Below are 18,413 nucleotides of genomic sequence, written 5' to 3' on the forward strand. Positions count from 1 at the left end.
ATCATTCATCAAGTGCGTTGGTCGTTCCAGTGTATCCAAGGGATACTGCCGACAATGCATAATCATATTAATGAAAACCAGTATTAACACTTCATCCAGGTAATGATATGGGCTGCTATTCTTGGTAAAGCTTTTGGCTGAAGGAAGGTTAGCGCTCAACGGCTCTAACAGATTGTGTCTGAGGTGCAATCTGGGTCCTTCAGGTTAATAACAGACGTGGAAAACAAAGATATCATAGAGGAATCTCCCATACACACAACGCTCATTAAAGATCATGACAGGTTAACGAGGAAGGCCTTACGTACGGCTGACGTCACCGTGATCCTGATCAAAACCCCCGGTGTACAACTCATTTGTCGTTGTGGCAATAAGAGGACCGCCATCCTGAAAGGCTCTCCGACTCAGAGGATTTGAGGAAGATTAGCCGGTTCTCAGGAGTAACTCCTTTGTTGTATTTGTAATTAACTGTCAAGCGTGTTTGTCCTCATTCACATCTTATACTTGTTTCTTTCTTTTGAGTGTTTCCCTCACATATATAAGTGTGTTCAACTCCTGCAGAGAAAATTTAAATGATACAAATGAGAAATGAACTGATATGCAGTCCCATCCGGACCGAGTTTCTGCAGTAGCCAAAGCAAATTCTGTATTGGTTCCTGTGTATTGATAAAAATGTGTTTTACAAGGGGATTGTAGCCTAAATTTAACAACAGAAGAATCGCAGCCCACAACAGTACGTGACTACCAAAATATCTCACTCTGACCTGAATTCGCATCAGTGTTTCTATTATTTTGTCTGGTGGGCATACGTTTAATGAAAGTGTGGCCGACAACTCTGTTCTTCAAGCACTTTGAATGTAGCGTATGAAACAATTTGGACATTTTGTTTTAAGTTCTTTTCACTCAAGTTTGGTCAGTGTGGTCAAAACCGTGTTAAACCAAAACTTCAACAAAGAGAGTTGTACAAGTGAAGTTTTTTTCATCACTCACTGTTAGTTCTTCATTTAAAGCAACAAATCTGAGTCATCAGTATGGATTTACATGCAGTTATGAAGGCAGAGGGAGCGAGAGAGCAACCATAGAGGGAATATAGGTCCGGACGGAGTCAAGGAAACTCAGCACTTGGACGCAAACGAGATAGAGATGTGGAATTTGACACACAATTTAAACCAATGTTCTTAAATTAATCAGAAGACTATGTAATATCAAAGTCTGATCTCATCAACCCTGTCTCAAACTGTAGGAGTCATCTGACTTCAGCTAAGCAGCATTAACCACTGTGTGCTACCAATTTTGTAAGTTGATAAACCAGACGATGTGTATGATAATTGCATTGACCAGGATATGCTGGATGTGCCTTGCTGCAGCACCCTGTCATAAATGTTGACTCCAACTCTGGATTGTGATGATACCGAAATAAAAACTGCAACTTTCAGTAATGTGCCGTGCATACGCTGGGCTGCAACTCAACTGAAGCACACTTTGCATTAACTGCGTTCGAAAACAAGCATTGCATCGTTAGCTACAGAGGTAAGGGAACGTGCGAATGAGTTTTCACGAGATGGATCTCACTTTGCTTACTCTGTAGAGGCCATGAAAGTGCATTAGGTATGAAGTGAAAGCAATCTGTTAAGGAAATGTTGCTGCAGAGCACAGTGTCACTCTGAAGAACTACAATATGTATACAAAGTGAAGCCAGATGTTCCACTATTGTGATGTATAACAAAGACTACAACACCCCGTACGCATTATATTTCCAACATCCCATTCAACAGGTCATGTATAAACAGATGAATAAGTTATGAGTGTTTTGAGGCCTGTATTGTCTCCACTGGTTCACCTCTTATTCTCTTTTATTGTCACATTGCGTGCCAGTCTGGTAGAAGTGATACCAACAATACTGGCTCCTTAAAACACTCTACGGCACCAACAGTCGTCAAAAAGTCTGCGAGGTCCATTTAAAGGAAAAGTTCACCCAAAAATGAAAATGTAGTCATTACCCACTCATCTCCACGCTGATGGAAAGTCAGGTGAAGTTTTATTTACAGCTTTACAGACAGTGTTGCAGTATTCTCTTAAACAACTGAAGGAGATGGGGACTTTTAACGCTGTAAGAAGCCATTTTCTTTTGCGGATGTCCAAGTCCCTATCGACTTCAGCTGTTAAGGAGAATGCTGCAACCCTGTTTTGCTGTGAAGCTCCAGAAATGTTTTGTGGACGGAGACACTTCACTTGACTTTCCACTGACATGAGGGTGAGTAGATGAGACTGACTTTTTCATTTTTGGGTGAACGTATCCCTTCACCACGTTAGTGTCACTGCCAATGTAGGAGTTTGTTATACTATAACATGAGATATAAAGTAAAAGTAACGAGTCAGACGACATTTCCGCCAAGAGAAAAGTTAAATACCCTTCCCCTTTTGTGACCCCCTTTAACCATCCAGTGATTTTCATTAAGTCCATGCATGCTGATACACTGTTAGAAGGGACTTGCTAACATAAACACAGTAAAACAGTATAAACGTGTGTTAGTTTAGTTAGTTTACTCCGTCCTGAAAATCCATGCGTGAAGATTTTTCTCTTCTCTTCAAATCTCTTCCTCGAAACTACATAGTGCACCTTTAATATGTTGTGGGCTATTATTGCTTTGGGAACATAGTGAACATTTATCTTAACCGTAGCTGCGCATCACTGGCAGCACATTTGTCTCCTCTCTCCTCCCTCCTCTTGGATTTACACTCCTGTCTTGTTTTACACTTGCAAACTTCACTTAAGTCGCTCAGACATGCATTCAACATGGGACCATGAGCGATGCTTATGTATATTATATGGCATCATATTCCTGTGTGTGACTTCACTTTATGTAACATCTCAATTATATCCCCACTGGGACTCAAAAGTGTGTTGATGGCACACACAGATCCTCACTTGGGGGAGTTTATGGCGACTTTTATCGCACTTAATGGTATTTGTTTTAATCTCCTCGGGCATCACCATTACATTGTCACGGGCCCTTAATGCTGTGCTGTGCCTGCGAAGCTCAATGGTGAGTTTTCACTGACCTTATCGCACTTTATGGCATATTTTTATGTCCCGTGACAGCCCTCTCTTGCTGGTGAGGAGGAAGAGGAGGAGGTGGAGGAGGAGGAGGAGGAGGAGGATGAGGGAGGGGGGGTTGTTGGACTGGTTTAAGTGGTCTCGAAACGGACAGCCTGGTATTCTCAAACACAAACACCGGGATATTATGGCCATTACGTAACGCAATTTACGGAATACCCCACGGGCCAATTAAACGGATAACGATATTTTGTAACAATTTCAGTAATCTGCTCGCCTTGCGTAACAGCGGGGCCTGGATGCGCCGTGAGGACAGATGCGCAGGCTGGCATATTGGTAATGGACTGTAAACACGGGCTGCCTATAGGCCTCGGCTGCCTCAGATATTATTCTGATGGAGAAGAGCCACCTTCTCTCCCCGCCACCTGCAGAATGCGCAAGTCTCCACCAGCCCCACTGCAGCCCCGTATAGCCTCCTGATTTATGGCACTGCACAACACAGATAGCGTCGGGCTTTGGCGAGCACATCTTATGCACGTTTATGCAAACAACAACACAGGCAACAGAAAAGGAAAAGAAAAAATACAGTATGTCGTGGAAAATGTGCACAGTGGCCTAGGAATAAATAACAGACGGTGACAGCCCTCCGTATTGATTCAGATGGAGATGCACAGCAGAGATTCAGTCGTCTTACCTCCAGCGTTCGTATCTCTTTCTGTGTCAAGTCGTTGGATGTGGCACATTTGGTCCGTAAACCCTCCAAACTAGAAATGCTTATGTCTATCATATTTTGCACCAACTCGCACTGCTGCAAGGCTTTCTGCAAACTAAGATGCTGCTCCTCGCTTTTTGTCATCTCCTCGTTCATAGTTTTGCGAGCAGTGGTCGTTATGTTCTCCCCCGTTGCACTTTCAGAAAAAAAAAAAAAAAAAAAGAAGAATATATTTTTTTTTAAAGAAAAATAAAATAATAATAAAAAAAAAAACCAAAATAAATAAATAATTAAAAAATAAAATTCAGAAAAGAAACGTGGAGAAGCCCACGGAGCAGAGGAGCGACCTGCAAAACGCCATGAAACGAGATGTTGGAGGTTTACAGACGGGGTTTGAGCCGTGAGAGAGTCGACTCCATTGCAACAACAGTCCTCGTAGTTCCTGCTGTTTCATCAAGGTGTCTCTGCTTTAAATCAAACACAATATGAAGATACCGAGCGGGACTACACGGTTTGCCACAGCATCCATTGGGTGCCCCCTTCGTTTCAGATGGGTGTTTTTAAAAAAAAAGAGAGAGAGAGAGAGAGAAGCTGTTCAGCGCATCGCAAGCAGACGTATCGGTGGGGGAAGCCTGGTGGTTTTTAAAGGTGCTGATGTGTGGATTGGATGCAGGTACTCCCTGTCTCCCTTGGCAGCAGCTGCATCCCGGTTCGCTCCCACCACACCGACATGTTTCCTGTCAATCAAACCCACAGCAACAGCATCGGTTCGCCCAGGCACCGCCGTGAGGGGCCGCTCTCGCGAGATCTGCCGCGGAGTGCAGTGGGCTCACGGTGCTTGAGCCAGTCTCCAGGCCTGTGTGGATGAGCAGGGCTGACACTTTTCTCATGTTCTGCAGGAGGGAAGATGCTCGGTTATCTTTACTTCTACACACACCTGCATGTGTGTTTCTTCTTTTTCTGTTGACTTTACAGTTATTTGATTTTTGATCAATTTATTGGCAGAATATTTAATCACAATATTTGGATACATTTAATTTTTTTTAAATTTTAAAGATGTTTGTTTGTTTGTGATGTTCTGTGTGTGTGGTTTTGCACAGTGGTTGTCAGGATATATTGATATTGATGATAATCGTAATATTCTAACATTAAATGTTAATATTGTGTTAATAATCCACATATGATAACATTGTGTAGAAGATACAGTAACTAGCTAAGTAGTGTTTAGCTTTACCACTGCCAAGCAAAATGATGTCGGCAATTATAACACAGTTTGAGTGGATATCGCGATAATATCGAGATTTCTTTTAGCCATGTAATCAAAATATAATATTGTGATATCTGATATATATTTCTGCTCCAGAAGGCCCACATTTCAGAAGGAAAGGTTTACTTCACTACATTTATTTGATAACTTAAGTTACCCTTCAGAATTATACTAACAATACAAAAGTGTAATTAATATAATAAATTACTATGTGTTGTGACAGATTAAGATAAAACTTTATTGAGCCCTGGGGGAAATTCCCAGCTGACACAGCACTAGCCTATATAAACTAGCTATAATTAGCTCTATCGTTACCAGAAACAATCACTTTCAAAGCGATGTACACATCCATGCATCAATAATTACAATAGTATAACAGGTTTTCTACTTACTGCTTTAATATACTTTCACTTTTGAACTTTTATTTAGAACCCTTAAAACAAAGTATTTCCACACTGTGGTTTTGGTACTTTTACTAAAAATAAATGATCTGATTTGACTGTTTGTGCATGACTGGCTGTGTTTTGCCAAATGTCTTATCTCCGTTCCTATTTCTGTTTCTGCACTCAGGTCTCTCTCTCAGGGAGACTAAGAAAAATATTTAGAGCCCCAACCATTTCAGCATATACATTAACAAGTAACAAAAACAATTAAATCACCTGTGATAATTAACTGTGATATATGATTGGAAATCTCTATCTCCTTATTACTCCAGACCTAGGGGGGTGAGGACTTCTTGAAGGGGTCCTATGATAAATCTGAGGAGTCATAAGATGATTCGAGATAATAAATAAAGAATACATTTATTTTTCTAATCTTTATAAAAGGATACTTTCACCACTTCAGGCCACATACTGCTTCATTTTCAGGTGTCAGGCAGTGAGATAATAATCAAAATAATGTTCTCTGAAAAAAACATGCAGGTACATTGCACTTTTTGACATATGTATAGAAATAAGCGTAATTGTTTGTCATCAAATTATCTTGTGAAAGACTCAATGAAACAAAAAAAAATCTCACATGAGCCTAAATGTTAACTGTTACAGTTTGTACTCTTTAAAAGGTGGTGGGAGGGATCCCAGCATAAGTATTTGCAATTTGTGTGCCACACACTTTTTACAGTGGGTCGATAGCCCGCCCATAACACCCGACACAGTCACCTCATTGGTTGTACGCCGAGACGTTCGACGCACGTCGTGACGTTTGACGCACGTTTTGTAGTGCAGCGCGCCAAACACGGCCATCAACAGAGTGGAAGTGACTATAACTTCGTGTTTTAAGTGTTAGCCCAGCTTGGAGCTTAATTCACAGTTAACGACAACATGGCTTCCACAAATAAAGCGACGTTACAGACCAGGAATTTGCCGTGGTGAGTTAAAAGACGTTGTTTTATCACAGATAGGTTAAAATAGTTAGTGCAAGTTAGCTAACCTGCCTACTGTGGATTCAAGCTAGCTAGCAGCTAACCGTGTTGTGTAGGTTTCTGCACTCTGTGCTATCTTATCTTGGCACTAACTACACCTATCTCATAGGTGTCAAACGAGTCTTAAATCCGGAGCCATGTCAGCTTCTTTTTATTTCGGCATACACTTTAGCTAGTTAATGTGTCAAGCATCGCCGTGTTGCCACTTCAACCAGCTGGCTCAGAGGACATGCTGCAACGTCTCCAGATTATACAATTGATATTTGTTTGAAATATTGGTGCATGGTATAAAATAGACACGCCGAATTGAAAAGTGGCACTCCAACATTAGTCTGATGTAATTGCATACGTCTCTAACCCTTTTAAGTTAGCTGTTTTGAAATAGACAGAAGTTTATTAAGTGAAGTCTTGTACATTACGCCAGTACAGTGAATGATACTTTCAGGGGTTAAAACGTTACGATCCTTTATGTTATTTTGAGTAACTAATATTGACTATATGTTTCTGCTGCCTATTCCAGGGTAGAAAAATACAGACCACAGAAACTTGATGATCTGATCTCACACAAAGATATTCTAAGCACCAGTAAGTATGCAAACTGAATGAGTAAACACATAATCCAGCCTATATACGTGATTAAGTATATGATAATGTTGCTGTTTGTCAGTGTTGCTCACTCTTGTATTAGTTGTGTACTATAGTTAAGTGGTAATGATTAACGATGCAAAGGCTTTCCATAATTTCCCGCATGTTGTTTTAAATTTGTAGTTCAAAAGGATGCCAGCTGTTCATTTTGTATCCTTGTTTTTCATCTTTTCAGTCCAGAAGTTTATCAGTGAGGACAAACTTCCCCATCTCTTGTTCTATGGCCCCCCTGGAACAGGCAAAACCTCCACCATCCTCGCCTGTGCCAGGCAGCTGTACAAGGACAAAGAGTTTAACTCCATGGTGTTGGAGGTGCAGTAAAACTCCTCATTAGAAGCTTTTGGTTTAAATGGGATGCAAGGGCATTTTTGCACATGACAAATTCAGTAGTTTAGGGAAGAGACCGTGTGGCTCTTTGATTTGATATTTGACTTATTTTGTTTTGCAGCTGAACGCATCAGATGACAGAGGTATCGATGTTGTCCGAGGTCCCGTTCTAAGTTTTGCCAGCACTAGGACCATCTTCAAGTAAGACTAAAAATCCATCTACAACACTTGTCACCTACTTTTTGAATGTTCTTAATGCTCTACAGTGGGAATTATTATTTAAACTGCTGCCTTTTTGTCCGTCCCTCTTGTCCTCCAGGAAGGGCTTCAAGTTGGTGATACTGGACGAGGCCGATGCCATGACCCAGGATGCCCAGAATGCATTGCGGCGAGGTAAAGCCATCTGTTCGGCCGGGCGTCACCCACTGTGAGCCACACGGCTCACTGAGCAGCCAGACAATTTGGCTGCTGCTGAATTACAGGCTATCTGCTTGTACACCCAGATATTAATTTGAAAACCAGCATCTGATTTGAAGATTCGGTTTTAACTATCAATTTAGAGTTAGAAGAGAACATTTCGTCTAACCTATGTTTTGATTTTATTTTGTATAACATTGCTTGTGTGATTTCATGCTTCTGTTTTTTTGTTCCACTGTAAGTGGAAGCATGTTTAGGAAAAAGGCTTTTTATTGCCTTCAGTGATTGCAGTTGTATAATGGTGTTTGGATTCAGTGAGGAAAGTCAAATACATTTCAGAAGTTCGCTGCAGATTTAGCAAGAGCTGTACAAATATGTAAAGAGCATTGATCTGGCCACTGAAATTTACTAATCTGACAGTTGACCACTTTTCTATGATTTCTTATTGACACTATAAGTTATATGCTCCATGTACTCTTATTCTTAATATTTTTTTTAACTGAACAAACTTAATTCTATACATATTTTTTAATCATAATCACTTGATTGCTAGTAAACTTTACCAAAACTTCAAGGAGAAATTTGTAAAAAAATCCCAGACTTTTACATTTGACATTTTATCTTACATTTCTTAGTAACACTGATTTCTAACTTGTGCTTTGGCCTTCTCTCTATCTCTCTCTATCTCTCTTTGTCTCTCTGTCTCTGTTTCAGTGATTGAGAAGTTTACAGAAAACACTCGATTCTGTCTGATCTGCAACTACCTGTCCAAGATCATCCCCGCCCTGCAGTCTCGATGCACCAGGTTTCGCTTCGGCCCGCTGAACCCGGACCAGATGATCCCTCGGCTGGAGCATGTGGTCCAGCAGGAGAGGTGAGTGTGTGAAGGGGAAAGTGTGGATGTTTCTTTTCCATCTACTGTTAAAACAATCCTAGGTAGAAGGGGTTTCCAAAGTGCTTTATGTTTTTATTATTTTATGTCACAAAATCATTCCTGCACTTAAAGTGATGTGTGTTGCTCCCCAGAAAAACTAGTAAAACCTTGTTGGCCATTGCACTTTGTTTGTTATTACACTACTGGTTTGGGTTTCACATGACAAGTGTTTGACAGCATAGAGAAACATTCCTTTCTTGACATCACTGATATTGAAAGGCTGAATGAATGGTTGATTTTATAGAAATCATATTTTTATAACATCAAACAATACATTGAATGAGGAAAGAGACTAAAATTTGGGTTAGTTATATCAATACTAGAAGCATGAAATCAAAGAAGGCACCACATAGTGACAATAACACATTTATGGATAAATATGAAATGTGTTACTCAGTTCAAGTCTACATTGATCTGACTGTTGATTAACAAAATTAATCTCTTTGGGCAGCATTGACATAACTCCAGATGGGATGAAAGCCATTGTGACCTTATCATCAGGTGATATGAGAAGATCGCTCAACATACTGCAGGTAGGACCAAAAGCTCCTCTCGATCATTGTGCCTCGCTGTGTTTTCATTCGTACTCTGTTTTAAAAGCTGAAGAAGAAATGTATTACACTTGTTATTGTATGCCATCATAGAAAGGTAAACTGTACTAACTGCATCCCACCTCTGTGACTCTTAGAGCACCAGTATGGCATACGGGAAGGTCACAGAGGACACGGTGTACACCTGCACAGGTCACCCCCTCCGCTCAGATATAGCCAACATCCTCGACTGGTCCCTCAACAAAGACTTCACCACAGCATACAAGCGTATCCTTTACATCTCCTTGTCCTCCAGGATTATAAACTCAGGAAGCTTTTATGTACAATAATCGGTCTATACAGTATATGTTCCATGTAAAATACAAGCATTTTCCATCCTGTGAAATGTGAACCACTGCGTTTAGTTTTATTCTGTACAGTTCAGAAAAAGATAAACATCCTGAAATTCCTATATACTCTTGCCTGAGAACAAATACTTGGTCTTAATCCTCATGCTATCCATGATTTGCATGCATTTAATGTGATATTGTGGGATTTTAATGGCTAAACAAGACACCCACTAACACCAGTTCAGTTCAGGAACTCCTTAACACCTTCCTCCCAGAAATCCTCCAGCTCAAGACTTTGAAAGGTTTGGCCCTGCATGATATCCTCACTGAGGTTCATCTGCTCATACACAGAGGTAAGGCCACAGGGGAAAGGAAATAATTTGTTTAACATCAGGTATTGTGCTTGTATTTAAAGTGTGACAACCAAAGTAACCTAGTAGAGTTTTTCTTTTATAAGAAAAATTACCCGAGCAGTGGTTGGTCTGGTCTGTTCTCCACTTGTAGGTTAAATCCCACTGCTCTCTTAGGAGGGTTTACATATTTAATTTTTCTCCATTTAGATGCCTCTCAGCACTTTGGGCTTTAGCAGTTGCATGTCTTCATTTTTTTTTATATACAAGACCCCAGGCTTAACAACTGCAGGATGTGTAGGTGGTTTCTGTGTTGATTGTAAAATGACTTGACCATGTCTAGAAGGCGATTCACCACATTTGTGTTGGACGAATCTTCATTTTGACTTTTAATGCTTGATATAATGATGACACTGGGAAAGCTGTTATTTCCTCCTGAGCCTCCTTTATTTTAGGGTCTGTATCTGTTCACGAGCTTTTTGCAACTTCAAAATGTTTCAGTAGAAATGTATCTGAATTTTTTTATTTATTTTTTTGGGTCTTTTTTTCCAACCTTCAAGTGGACTTTCCTCCAGCTATTCGGATTGGTCTGCTCATCAAGTTGGCTGACGTTGAGTAAGTGGGATCACTTGTGCTTCCTCTCCATAAACAAATGTTAACATAAAGTGAAAGCTTCCATTAGATACAAGTAATTGAAAATAGTCACACGTTAATGTCATGAAGGCATCCAGATGTTGGGAAATGTTTCCTTTGGACTGATCATGTGTTGTCTCCTCAGACACAGGCTCGCCTCAGGAACCGACGAGAAGATCCAGTTGAGCTCCATGGTCGCGGCTTTCCAGGCAGTCAGGGACCTCGTGGTCAGCGAGGCCTCATAGATAACCGCCTTACTCCATGACAAGGTTCTGTCTTGCTAGTTTAGAGACAATTTTTTTTTATGCCAGATCTTTGTTGACTACCATCACACCTTTTTGTATCATATTGAAAATAGTTACATCTAGAATTTAGATGATATTTTTGCAAGAATCTGTTACTCCTGTGCAAGAGAAATTGCTCTTTCATTCCCTACTCTGCCATCCTGATGCACTAGTCAGTGTGACAACAGTGTGGCCAAGTTCTTCTCTCTGTGGCTGTGGTGTGCAATGATGCCATGAAAGGCTGAGTATAGTTAGATTTCTTTTCAACCAAACAGGTGATTGCACTCATCAGTACACTCTCATGAGAAGTCAGTGAAATTAGTTTTGTTTTATTTAGAGAGAAAACTGCTGCCTTTAAGTGCCCCCTGCATGATTGCCCACCACTCCACCACAGTGTCGATGTACAGTGCAGACACAAATGCTCACAGCTGTCTGAGTCACTGACATCTGCATACAAACTGAATGGAAGCAAAATTGTAAAAAGTCGATGGTAACTCTTTTGAGCACTTGGAAAGCTGGACATTTAGTTACCAGCGAAGGAAAAACTTACTGTCACCAAATGATCCATTTAAAATATTAAAAGAAATGTGTCAAACGACATGCTGTGCTGTTGCAAATATAACTGTAAGAATACGTCAGGGACATGTACATGTCATTAAATCTGTTTAATAAAACTATTTCCTCTAAGTCCAGTTTTCGTTACATTATATTAACAATTAACGTGCTGATACAGTAGTGGTTTATGTGCTATTTTGTGATGATAAACAAGAATTAGAAATGCATATACATTTGATATTTACACAATAAATTAAGAGTATAAAATTGTGATATTCAAGTCAAGCATGTGAACGTTGAGTTTATGCATCGTCTTACAGTAGTAGTGCAATTAATGAACTCTAGTGTTCTATCATCTACAGTAGATTACAGTGAGATATGCTTCCTGTGCTAAATTAAGCTTTGAAAGCATCTCAGTCAGCAAACAAAACACGTGTATAACAATCACTCGCTGTAAATGTAAATCGTTGCATTGTGCTAGCGTTTCTATTCAACCTTCCCACTCCTCTTCCTCTGAGGAGTAGCAGGTCTTGAGGCGGTCGGGGATGTTTCTGTAGGTGAGGTACTCGAGGATCCTCTTGGGGAGGGGCAGCGGCTCCATCTGGTGTGTGGAGACCGAGTGGCGCAGGATGGATCGACACAGGTGGCGCAGGCTGGGCACGGTCCTGGGAGCCTTCCAGAACCTCACGTGGCCGTCTCTGGTTCTGTCACAAGAGGGATATGGTTAGTGTTACAGTTGAATGGTGGCCAAAACAGGCAAACTAGAAAAGGATGCATCTCACTTGTGCTAAAAATTGTATGGGAAACACTCAACAGGTTCAGAAGTCTCACAATGTTAGTTGCATGTGAGATGTTAAATAAGGGATGCAGTTTAAATTAGCGTTTCCTTTAAAGGGTAATTCCACCAATTTTACACATTAAAGTGTGTTTTCGGGTCTTGGGGAGTACTACTGCATGTCCAAAAATGTAATCCAATAAATTGCCTCCAGTGATGTCACCCAGTTGCTGAGTTGCATTGTGGGTAATGTAATGTATGCACCAGGTTTTTAGAAGCAGTCCATTGGTCTAGCATTGCACTCTGGTTGGTCTAATTATAGAGAATTTAAAAAACAAGTGATCAAAATCGAAAGAGCAGAACCAGAGATATCTTTTTTTTTTTATTCCACATATTCCTTTCTTTTCAAAACGTGCTGCCTACATTACCCACAATGCAAGTGAATATGGAACACTGTACTGTAGATTTCTGTATTGGCAGCACTTTTCTGTAGATATGTTGTTTATAAATTTGCTTGTTTTTTCTCTGACCTACCATACAAAAGCATTACTATCAGCAAATGTCTGGCATTTTTTCAAACAAAATAATAAACTTGATAAATTAAAATCTAAATTGTCCATTGCCTGTTAAGCAGTGAATCTACTAATCATTTTAGCTCTATAATTATGTTTTGGCCAAATAAATGAGAGATTGAAACCAGAGGGGATTGGATTAAAAAGGTTTGTGGTTGTTTTGATGGTTCTTGTTCATCATAAAACTGAGTCACTGATGACCACCACCCTTCAAAAACTAAGACATTTCTAAAGCCACTTTTTAAATGGAGCTGCAACTAACCATGATTTTCATGATTCATTAATCTGCAGATTATTTTCATGATTAATCAATTAATTTTTTAGTCTATAAAACGTCAAAAAACTGAAAGAAAGCTCATTACATTGCTTCTGTTATTCAACCAACAGTCCAAAACCTAACTCTTCATTGACTAGGATAATTGACAAAGAAAAGCAGCAAATCTCTGTAAAAAAATTACATTTTTGCTTGAAAAATTAATGAAACAGTTAATTGATTATCAAAATTAAATGTATTTCAAACGACTATTCGTTGCAACTCTACTTTAAAGTCTACCAGCAGCAAGTAACACTTGATGGATTTTTACCCCGTGGCGACCACGCCCCCTTGTGGATGGTAGTCGCAGCAGAGTCCATTAGAGTCTCGGTCCGCTTTGGTCTGCATCACCATCCCTCTCTTTCCTGGCTCCCAGATCCGAAGAGCCCTGAAAACACAACACATCTGTCTGAAATCTTTCTGTCCAGAAACATTCATGTGATGACATTAATATAAAACGATTCATGAGATTGAACTGACCTGTCATCAGTCACGATGGCCAAGTATAAACCGTTGGGGGAGAACTGTAGTGCTGATATTTGGTTTTGCCCGTAATCTTCAAAGTAGTCACTGTGGGTAAAAGAAACAGAAGTTTTTAAAGGGACAGTTCACCCCAAAATCAAAAATACATACCATTCCTCCTTTTGTTTTGGAGATACTGGCTGTAAAGATGTCTGCCTTCTCTGGAGTATAATGAACTAGTTGGCACACAGCTTGTGATGCTCAAAGCGCCAAAAAAAGTACATTTTAAAAACTTAACAGTCATGTCTCTTGCCAGAAATCATGACCTGGTTACTCAAGATCATCTGCAGACCTGACATGTTCATGAGTTGAATGATAAATTTCACATTCTGTACAGACTACAACCAGGAATGAGTTACAAAAACCAGTTGCACAAGATACAAGACACAGAACATACTTTCAGGCAGTGGATAGTGAAAACAGTGACAGACAGTATAGGATGCACTTTACTTAATACCAACAGTGCTAGAGAAGCTGAAAAGTTTAAACCTACACCAGAGTGGCCAGCTTCTCCGCAGTGTACGGGTCCCACAGGTCGATCCACCAGCTGGAGCCACTGAAGGCCGCGGTGGCGAGCAGCGCCCCGTCAGGAGAGAAGTCGCAGGAAGACAGGAGGTACAAGGTCTTATGGGTCCCTCCTGTCAGGTTCCTCATGAACGTATATGACCGCAGACTCCACAGACACACCATCTGTATCATGAAGGGTTAACAAGTCTTGATTTGCAATTGTTTATGTAGGGTTAGTCATGTGATTCTCAATGAATGTCAACGGGACAGGCTGGGACACGCAGCAAACCGTTTAAAGCGTGTTTGGGATATTTGAATCTGGTATTGCACCACGCTAAACGGTCTGCTTCTCTTTGCAAATGAGAACATAAAAAATAAGCAGTTTGACAGGAGCTCCCTGAAGCTCCAAATAAACAGAACCAACTGATAAACTTTCTGTCAGTGGACGACAACTCAAAACAGGAACAGATGAAGATAGCCAGATCACTGCATTCTTCGCGGAGACAAATGGACGAAAAAGCAAACTCTGCAGTGGAAAGACATGTTTAAAAAACAAAAAAAAGCTACATGTAACTTAGTAAAACCCATCTGGACCTTTAGATTTAACTGAAGCTGAAGAGATCACCAGGGAAAACCTTTAAGAGAAAGAATTACAAAGAAATATACTCTCTCTTCACTAAATCTTCCCAGTGTCCTTGAAAACTGAACCCGATTTAGTGCCATCTTGTCAACATTGTGCAACAAAAAAAGAGTGTCCCATTCACCTGAACTGAGATGCTGAATATTTGTGTCTTTTTTACTCGTGGAAAGTGTCATTAAATTCACTGAATTGAAAAAAAAAAACCTTAAACTGCAGCAGTGAATCTAGATCAAAGGAGGAGGATGAAAGGTTTCTTCTTCTTCAGAAAAGAAGTAATGCAGTTTTAAATAGACAGATGAATTCTTTATAAATACATAAAAACAACGTACGAACAAAACAAACATGCATTACTGTAGATCCTGATCCTTTCTTTTACATATGTTTGCATTTCTGTCTGGCTTTGCCTTGAATATAAAACAACATACATTTACAATAACTCACTCTGTCAAATCTGCCGACAGACGCGATCATGCTGCAGTCTGATGATACGCTGCAGCAGCTGATCCAGTCTTTATGGCCGGTAAGCACCTGCACCTTTTTACCTACAACAGACAGGACAAAAAGAAGAACGAATGTAACCGATGGAGACAGACTGTAACAGCATCAGAGGGTGCAATAAAAGGGTGGACAACGTGACTACTAGATGTGTCAATATGAACAGTTGCTTGCTTTAACCTCTTTCATTCAAGACAGGTTTGGTTCAGTGGGACTGAACGGTGACAAAACACAGGCAAAGTGATGAAAACACAGAAAGAAGCAGAAAAAAAGATGATTTATAAACTGAAAACTATAAGTGCTAACAATCAATCATCACAGTAAACATTTGATGACAAATTTTTCAGCAACGACAATTCAGTGTGCTGAATAAACGTCAGAGAATGCTCTGATATTTGACAATTCAATCAGCTGCTGAAAAAGTCACATTTATGAGCAAAGATATCTGCAAACCAAAAACTGAGCGACGTAATTTGGAACCACAAAATTATGATGATGATGTTACTTTAACATATAAAACAAGCCGTTAAAATGTGTTCATGGATGGATTACTAATATCAGGAGAGTTTCAACCCTGTGAGCTGAATCTGAACAAAACCTGAAATGTTTCCTACGGTCTACGTGAAACAAAACAGGCACTGTAGCAAATAAAAACAGACGCTATCATAATCTAATCATACAGCTCTTTAACTATGTCCACCCTGAAGATAAGCAACTGCTCTTTCCTTTAACTATGAACTTTTCAAACAGTATGTTGACACTGTTTCATTTGTAAAGAAATGAGTCTGAGCTTTGCATCAGTTGTTAAAACGCAAACCTTTGTGAGCCAGGTCCCAAATCCTCAGTGTCTTGTCCCGTGAGGATGATATGAGTGTGAGTGTCCCGTTCTGAGGAAAGACCAGGTCCCTTACAACACCTTCATGGCCGTGGAGATCAAACACAGCATCACCTGAGAACACATAATAAGGATTGTTAAAAATAAGCCACAACAGACATCTTAAAATCCTCAGCAGCATTAATCTCACCTGTTAACACATTCCAGATTTTGATCACCCCGTTCTCCAAGCCTGTGGCCAGAAGCAGGCTGTTGTTCCCTTTTGGTGGCGTTTTAGCTGGCCGTGCCGCTGCAGCAGACTTTGGGGGTCTGGGTCCGAAGGCGAGGCCCCACACCGGATGACCGCAACTGAAGCTCTTGTCTCCTCGGTCGATCGCTCCATCCTGACTGTCTCTGTGGGGGAGAGGAGCATCGAGTATGGAGATACCATAAAACAAAACTCATGTGTTTTGAAGTGTGATGCTGGAGTTGGTGAGTATATGATGCTGCCTTTAAGTGCTGTTGGATATGTCATGATCTTACTTACAACAGTTGCAAACAACACAGCACGGAGGTCAATGCAACTTACTTTATTAAAAAATAATAATAAACACTTGTTGACAGCAATTCATATCTTTAAGTTCTATTCTTTTCATTAGAGTATAGATCAGTTAATATTTTGGTGGTATATCAATGTGGTTATGCTCCATCACGTTTTAAATCTGTATTCTACAGGGAATACTGAACTGATGCTAAAAAAAAATCACAGATCGAATTGCAACACTGGTCGTTCAGCCCTAGTGCTTTCTTTGCAAAGACTGTTTATGTTGCGTAACTACATTCCTCCTACATCAGACTATTTCATTTCATAATGCCAGTTTTCATCACACCACCTTCCATACTCGAGACCAACCGGACAGTCGTGTGTTTGATTTTTGCTGTAGGCCTATTTTATTTATTTTACTCATATGACTTTTTTTATTTCTCAACGTTTAATGTACATTTTGTTATAACTGAACACTGTCTCTCCATAATAATAAAAAAGCTAGACCAGATATTGGTGGTTACAATCTTTGGGTCATTACATTATAGCCTTTTTTTAATTATATATTATAGACATTATTCTATGGTAATGTTTTCACTATTTTAACTTTTATCTGTAAAGGCTTTTGAGTACGTTGCATCCCAAAAGTCCGAGAGACACGTGAACGCATCACGCCCGGGTTACATGTACAGGTAAACCTACTCAGAGTCCAGAGGCCAGGCGACCACCCACACGATGCCGTGTCCCATCGACCAGGCGAACCAGGCTCCGTCCGGGGAGAAGTCCACGCTCCAGGTCTCGCATCCCGCCCGGCCCTCCAAGGACGGAGGACGCCTGGTCCTCAGCTCCAGGATCATAGCAGGGTCGGACGCTGGAGGAGGACGGACAGCGGACAGAGAAGTGAGCAGCGGACAGACTCATCCTTCACTGACAGACAGCAGCACCACAGTGTCTCCTTCTCTCTGGATGTCTCTCCAGCGGCTTACGGAGATTTAATTGCTTGTGACAGCCTCAGTAAATGTGTGACTTACATGTCGGTGGGAGCTCCGCGCTGTTTTCCGTGGAGCACATCGTTTCCCTCTTCACATTCTTCGCTTTATCGGTGACTTCCTGAACGCGTCCTCCACTCTCATGTCCGGAGCAGCTCGGACGTCCCTGTGCTGCTGTTTCCACTCTGTTGCGTTCAAAATGTGGGAGAAGTAATAAATAATAACAGTTGAGCTGGTTTCCTGTTGTCTGACTCACTGTGTACGATTGGTTGCGATGTTGACCAACGTCGTCACGTTTTTCCTTTATTACGTAACCTCACTAAGCCATGCCACACCCCCCATGAATTTATTATACATGTCAACTATCCCTTTTTTCCTCTTTGTTGATGAGCATTAACGGCACGAGGACATGAGATTAATCGTTATCCAGTGATGTCATCGTTATTAAAATAGGATGGTGAGCTCAGAGAGCTGGAATTCACAATATGCTTATTTATAATATTAAAATAATGTGGAGAAAATGTGTCAGCATGTCTCACTAAGATTAGTAACAACATCATTTCTTCATTTATTACAACATTATTTTAACTCGATATTTAAATCTAAACTTTTCTGACTTATATAAAGCATGTCCAAACATGTCCTTTCCCCTCCGGCAGGTTAGACGACCTTTACTTTAAATCCAGATTAAAACCCTTAAAGGCGCATTATGTATTTTTAGGGAAGACATTTTAATCAGAATAAACCAACTGACCTTAAA

General features: G+C 40.4%; 3 protein-coding genes across 5 annotated transcripts in view; 1 reads left to right on the forward strand and 2 right to left on the reverse strand.

The window, feature by feature from the left end:
• The window catches only part of ksr2 (kinase suppressor of ras 2), a 106,372-nt gene extending 100,763 nt beyond the window's left edge, over positions 1-5,609 (reverse strand). For all 3 annotated transcript variants that reach the window (XM_084359803.1, XM_084359804.1, XM_084359802.1), the window contains exon 1: positions 3,750-5,609. In XM_084359803.1, coding sequence (XP_084215929.1) covers positions 3,750-3,923 — 174 coding nt within the window. In that variant the 5' untranslated portion in view covers positions 3,924-5,609. The remainder of the gene's footprint in view (positions 1-3,749) is intronic.
• A 626-nt stretch (positions 5,610-6,235) lies between these two features.
• Positions 6,236-11,614, forward strand: rfc5 (replication factor C (activator 1) 5). Its single transcript, XM_084360350.1, has 11 exons — positions 6,236-6,403; positions 6,978-7,042; positions 7,278-7,414; positions 7,551-7,630; positions 7,749-7,822; positions 8,561-8,720; positions 9,232-9,313; positions 9,469-9,598; positions 9,936-10,013; positions 10,571-10,625; positions 10,789-11,614. The coding sequence occupies exons 1-11, from the start codon at positions 6,357-6,359 to the stop codon at positions 10,886-10,888; spliced, it is 1,008 nt and encodes a 335-aa protein (XP_084216476.1). The 5' UTR covers positions 6,236-6,356; the 3' UTR covers positions 10,889-11,614.
• wsb2 (WD repeat and SOCS box containing 2) lies at positions 11,578-17,937 on the reverse strand. Its single transcript, XM_084360349.1, has 9 exons — positions 17,696-17,937; positions 17,367-17,535; positions 16,332-16,534; positions 16,124-16,255; positions 15,253-15,353; positions 14,158-14,354; positions 13,623-13,712; positions 13,414-13,530; positions 11,578-12,186 (listed from the first exon to the last, which is right to left on the reverse strand). The coding sequence occupies exons 1-9, from the start codon at positions 17,733-17,735 to the stop codon at positions 11,973-11,975; spliced, it is 1,263 nt and encodes a 420-aa protein (XP_084216475.1). The 5' UTR covers positions 17,736-17,937; the 3' UTR covers positions 11,578-11,972.
• Positions 17,938-18,413: the final 476 nt, after the last annotated feature.

This window comes from Pagrus pagrus (assembly GCF_965226575.1).
Source record: "Pagrus pagrus genome assembly, chromosome: 8".
NCBI classification, from domain to species: Eukaryota; Metazoa; Chordata; class Actinopteri; order Spariformes; family Sparidae; genus Pagrus; species Pagrus pagrus.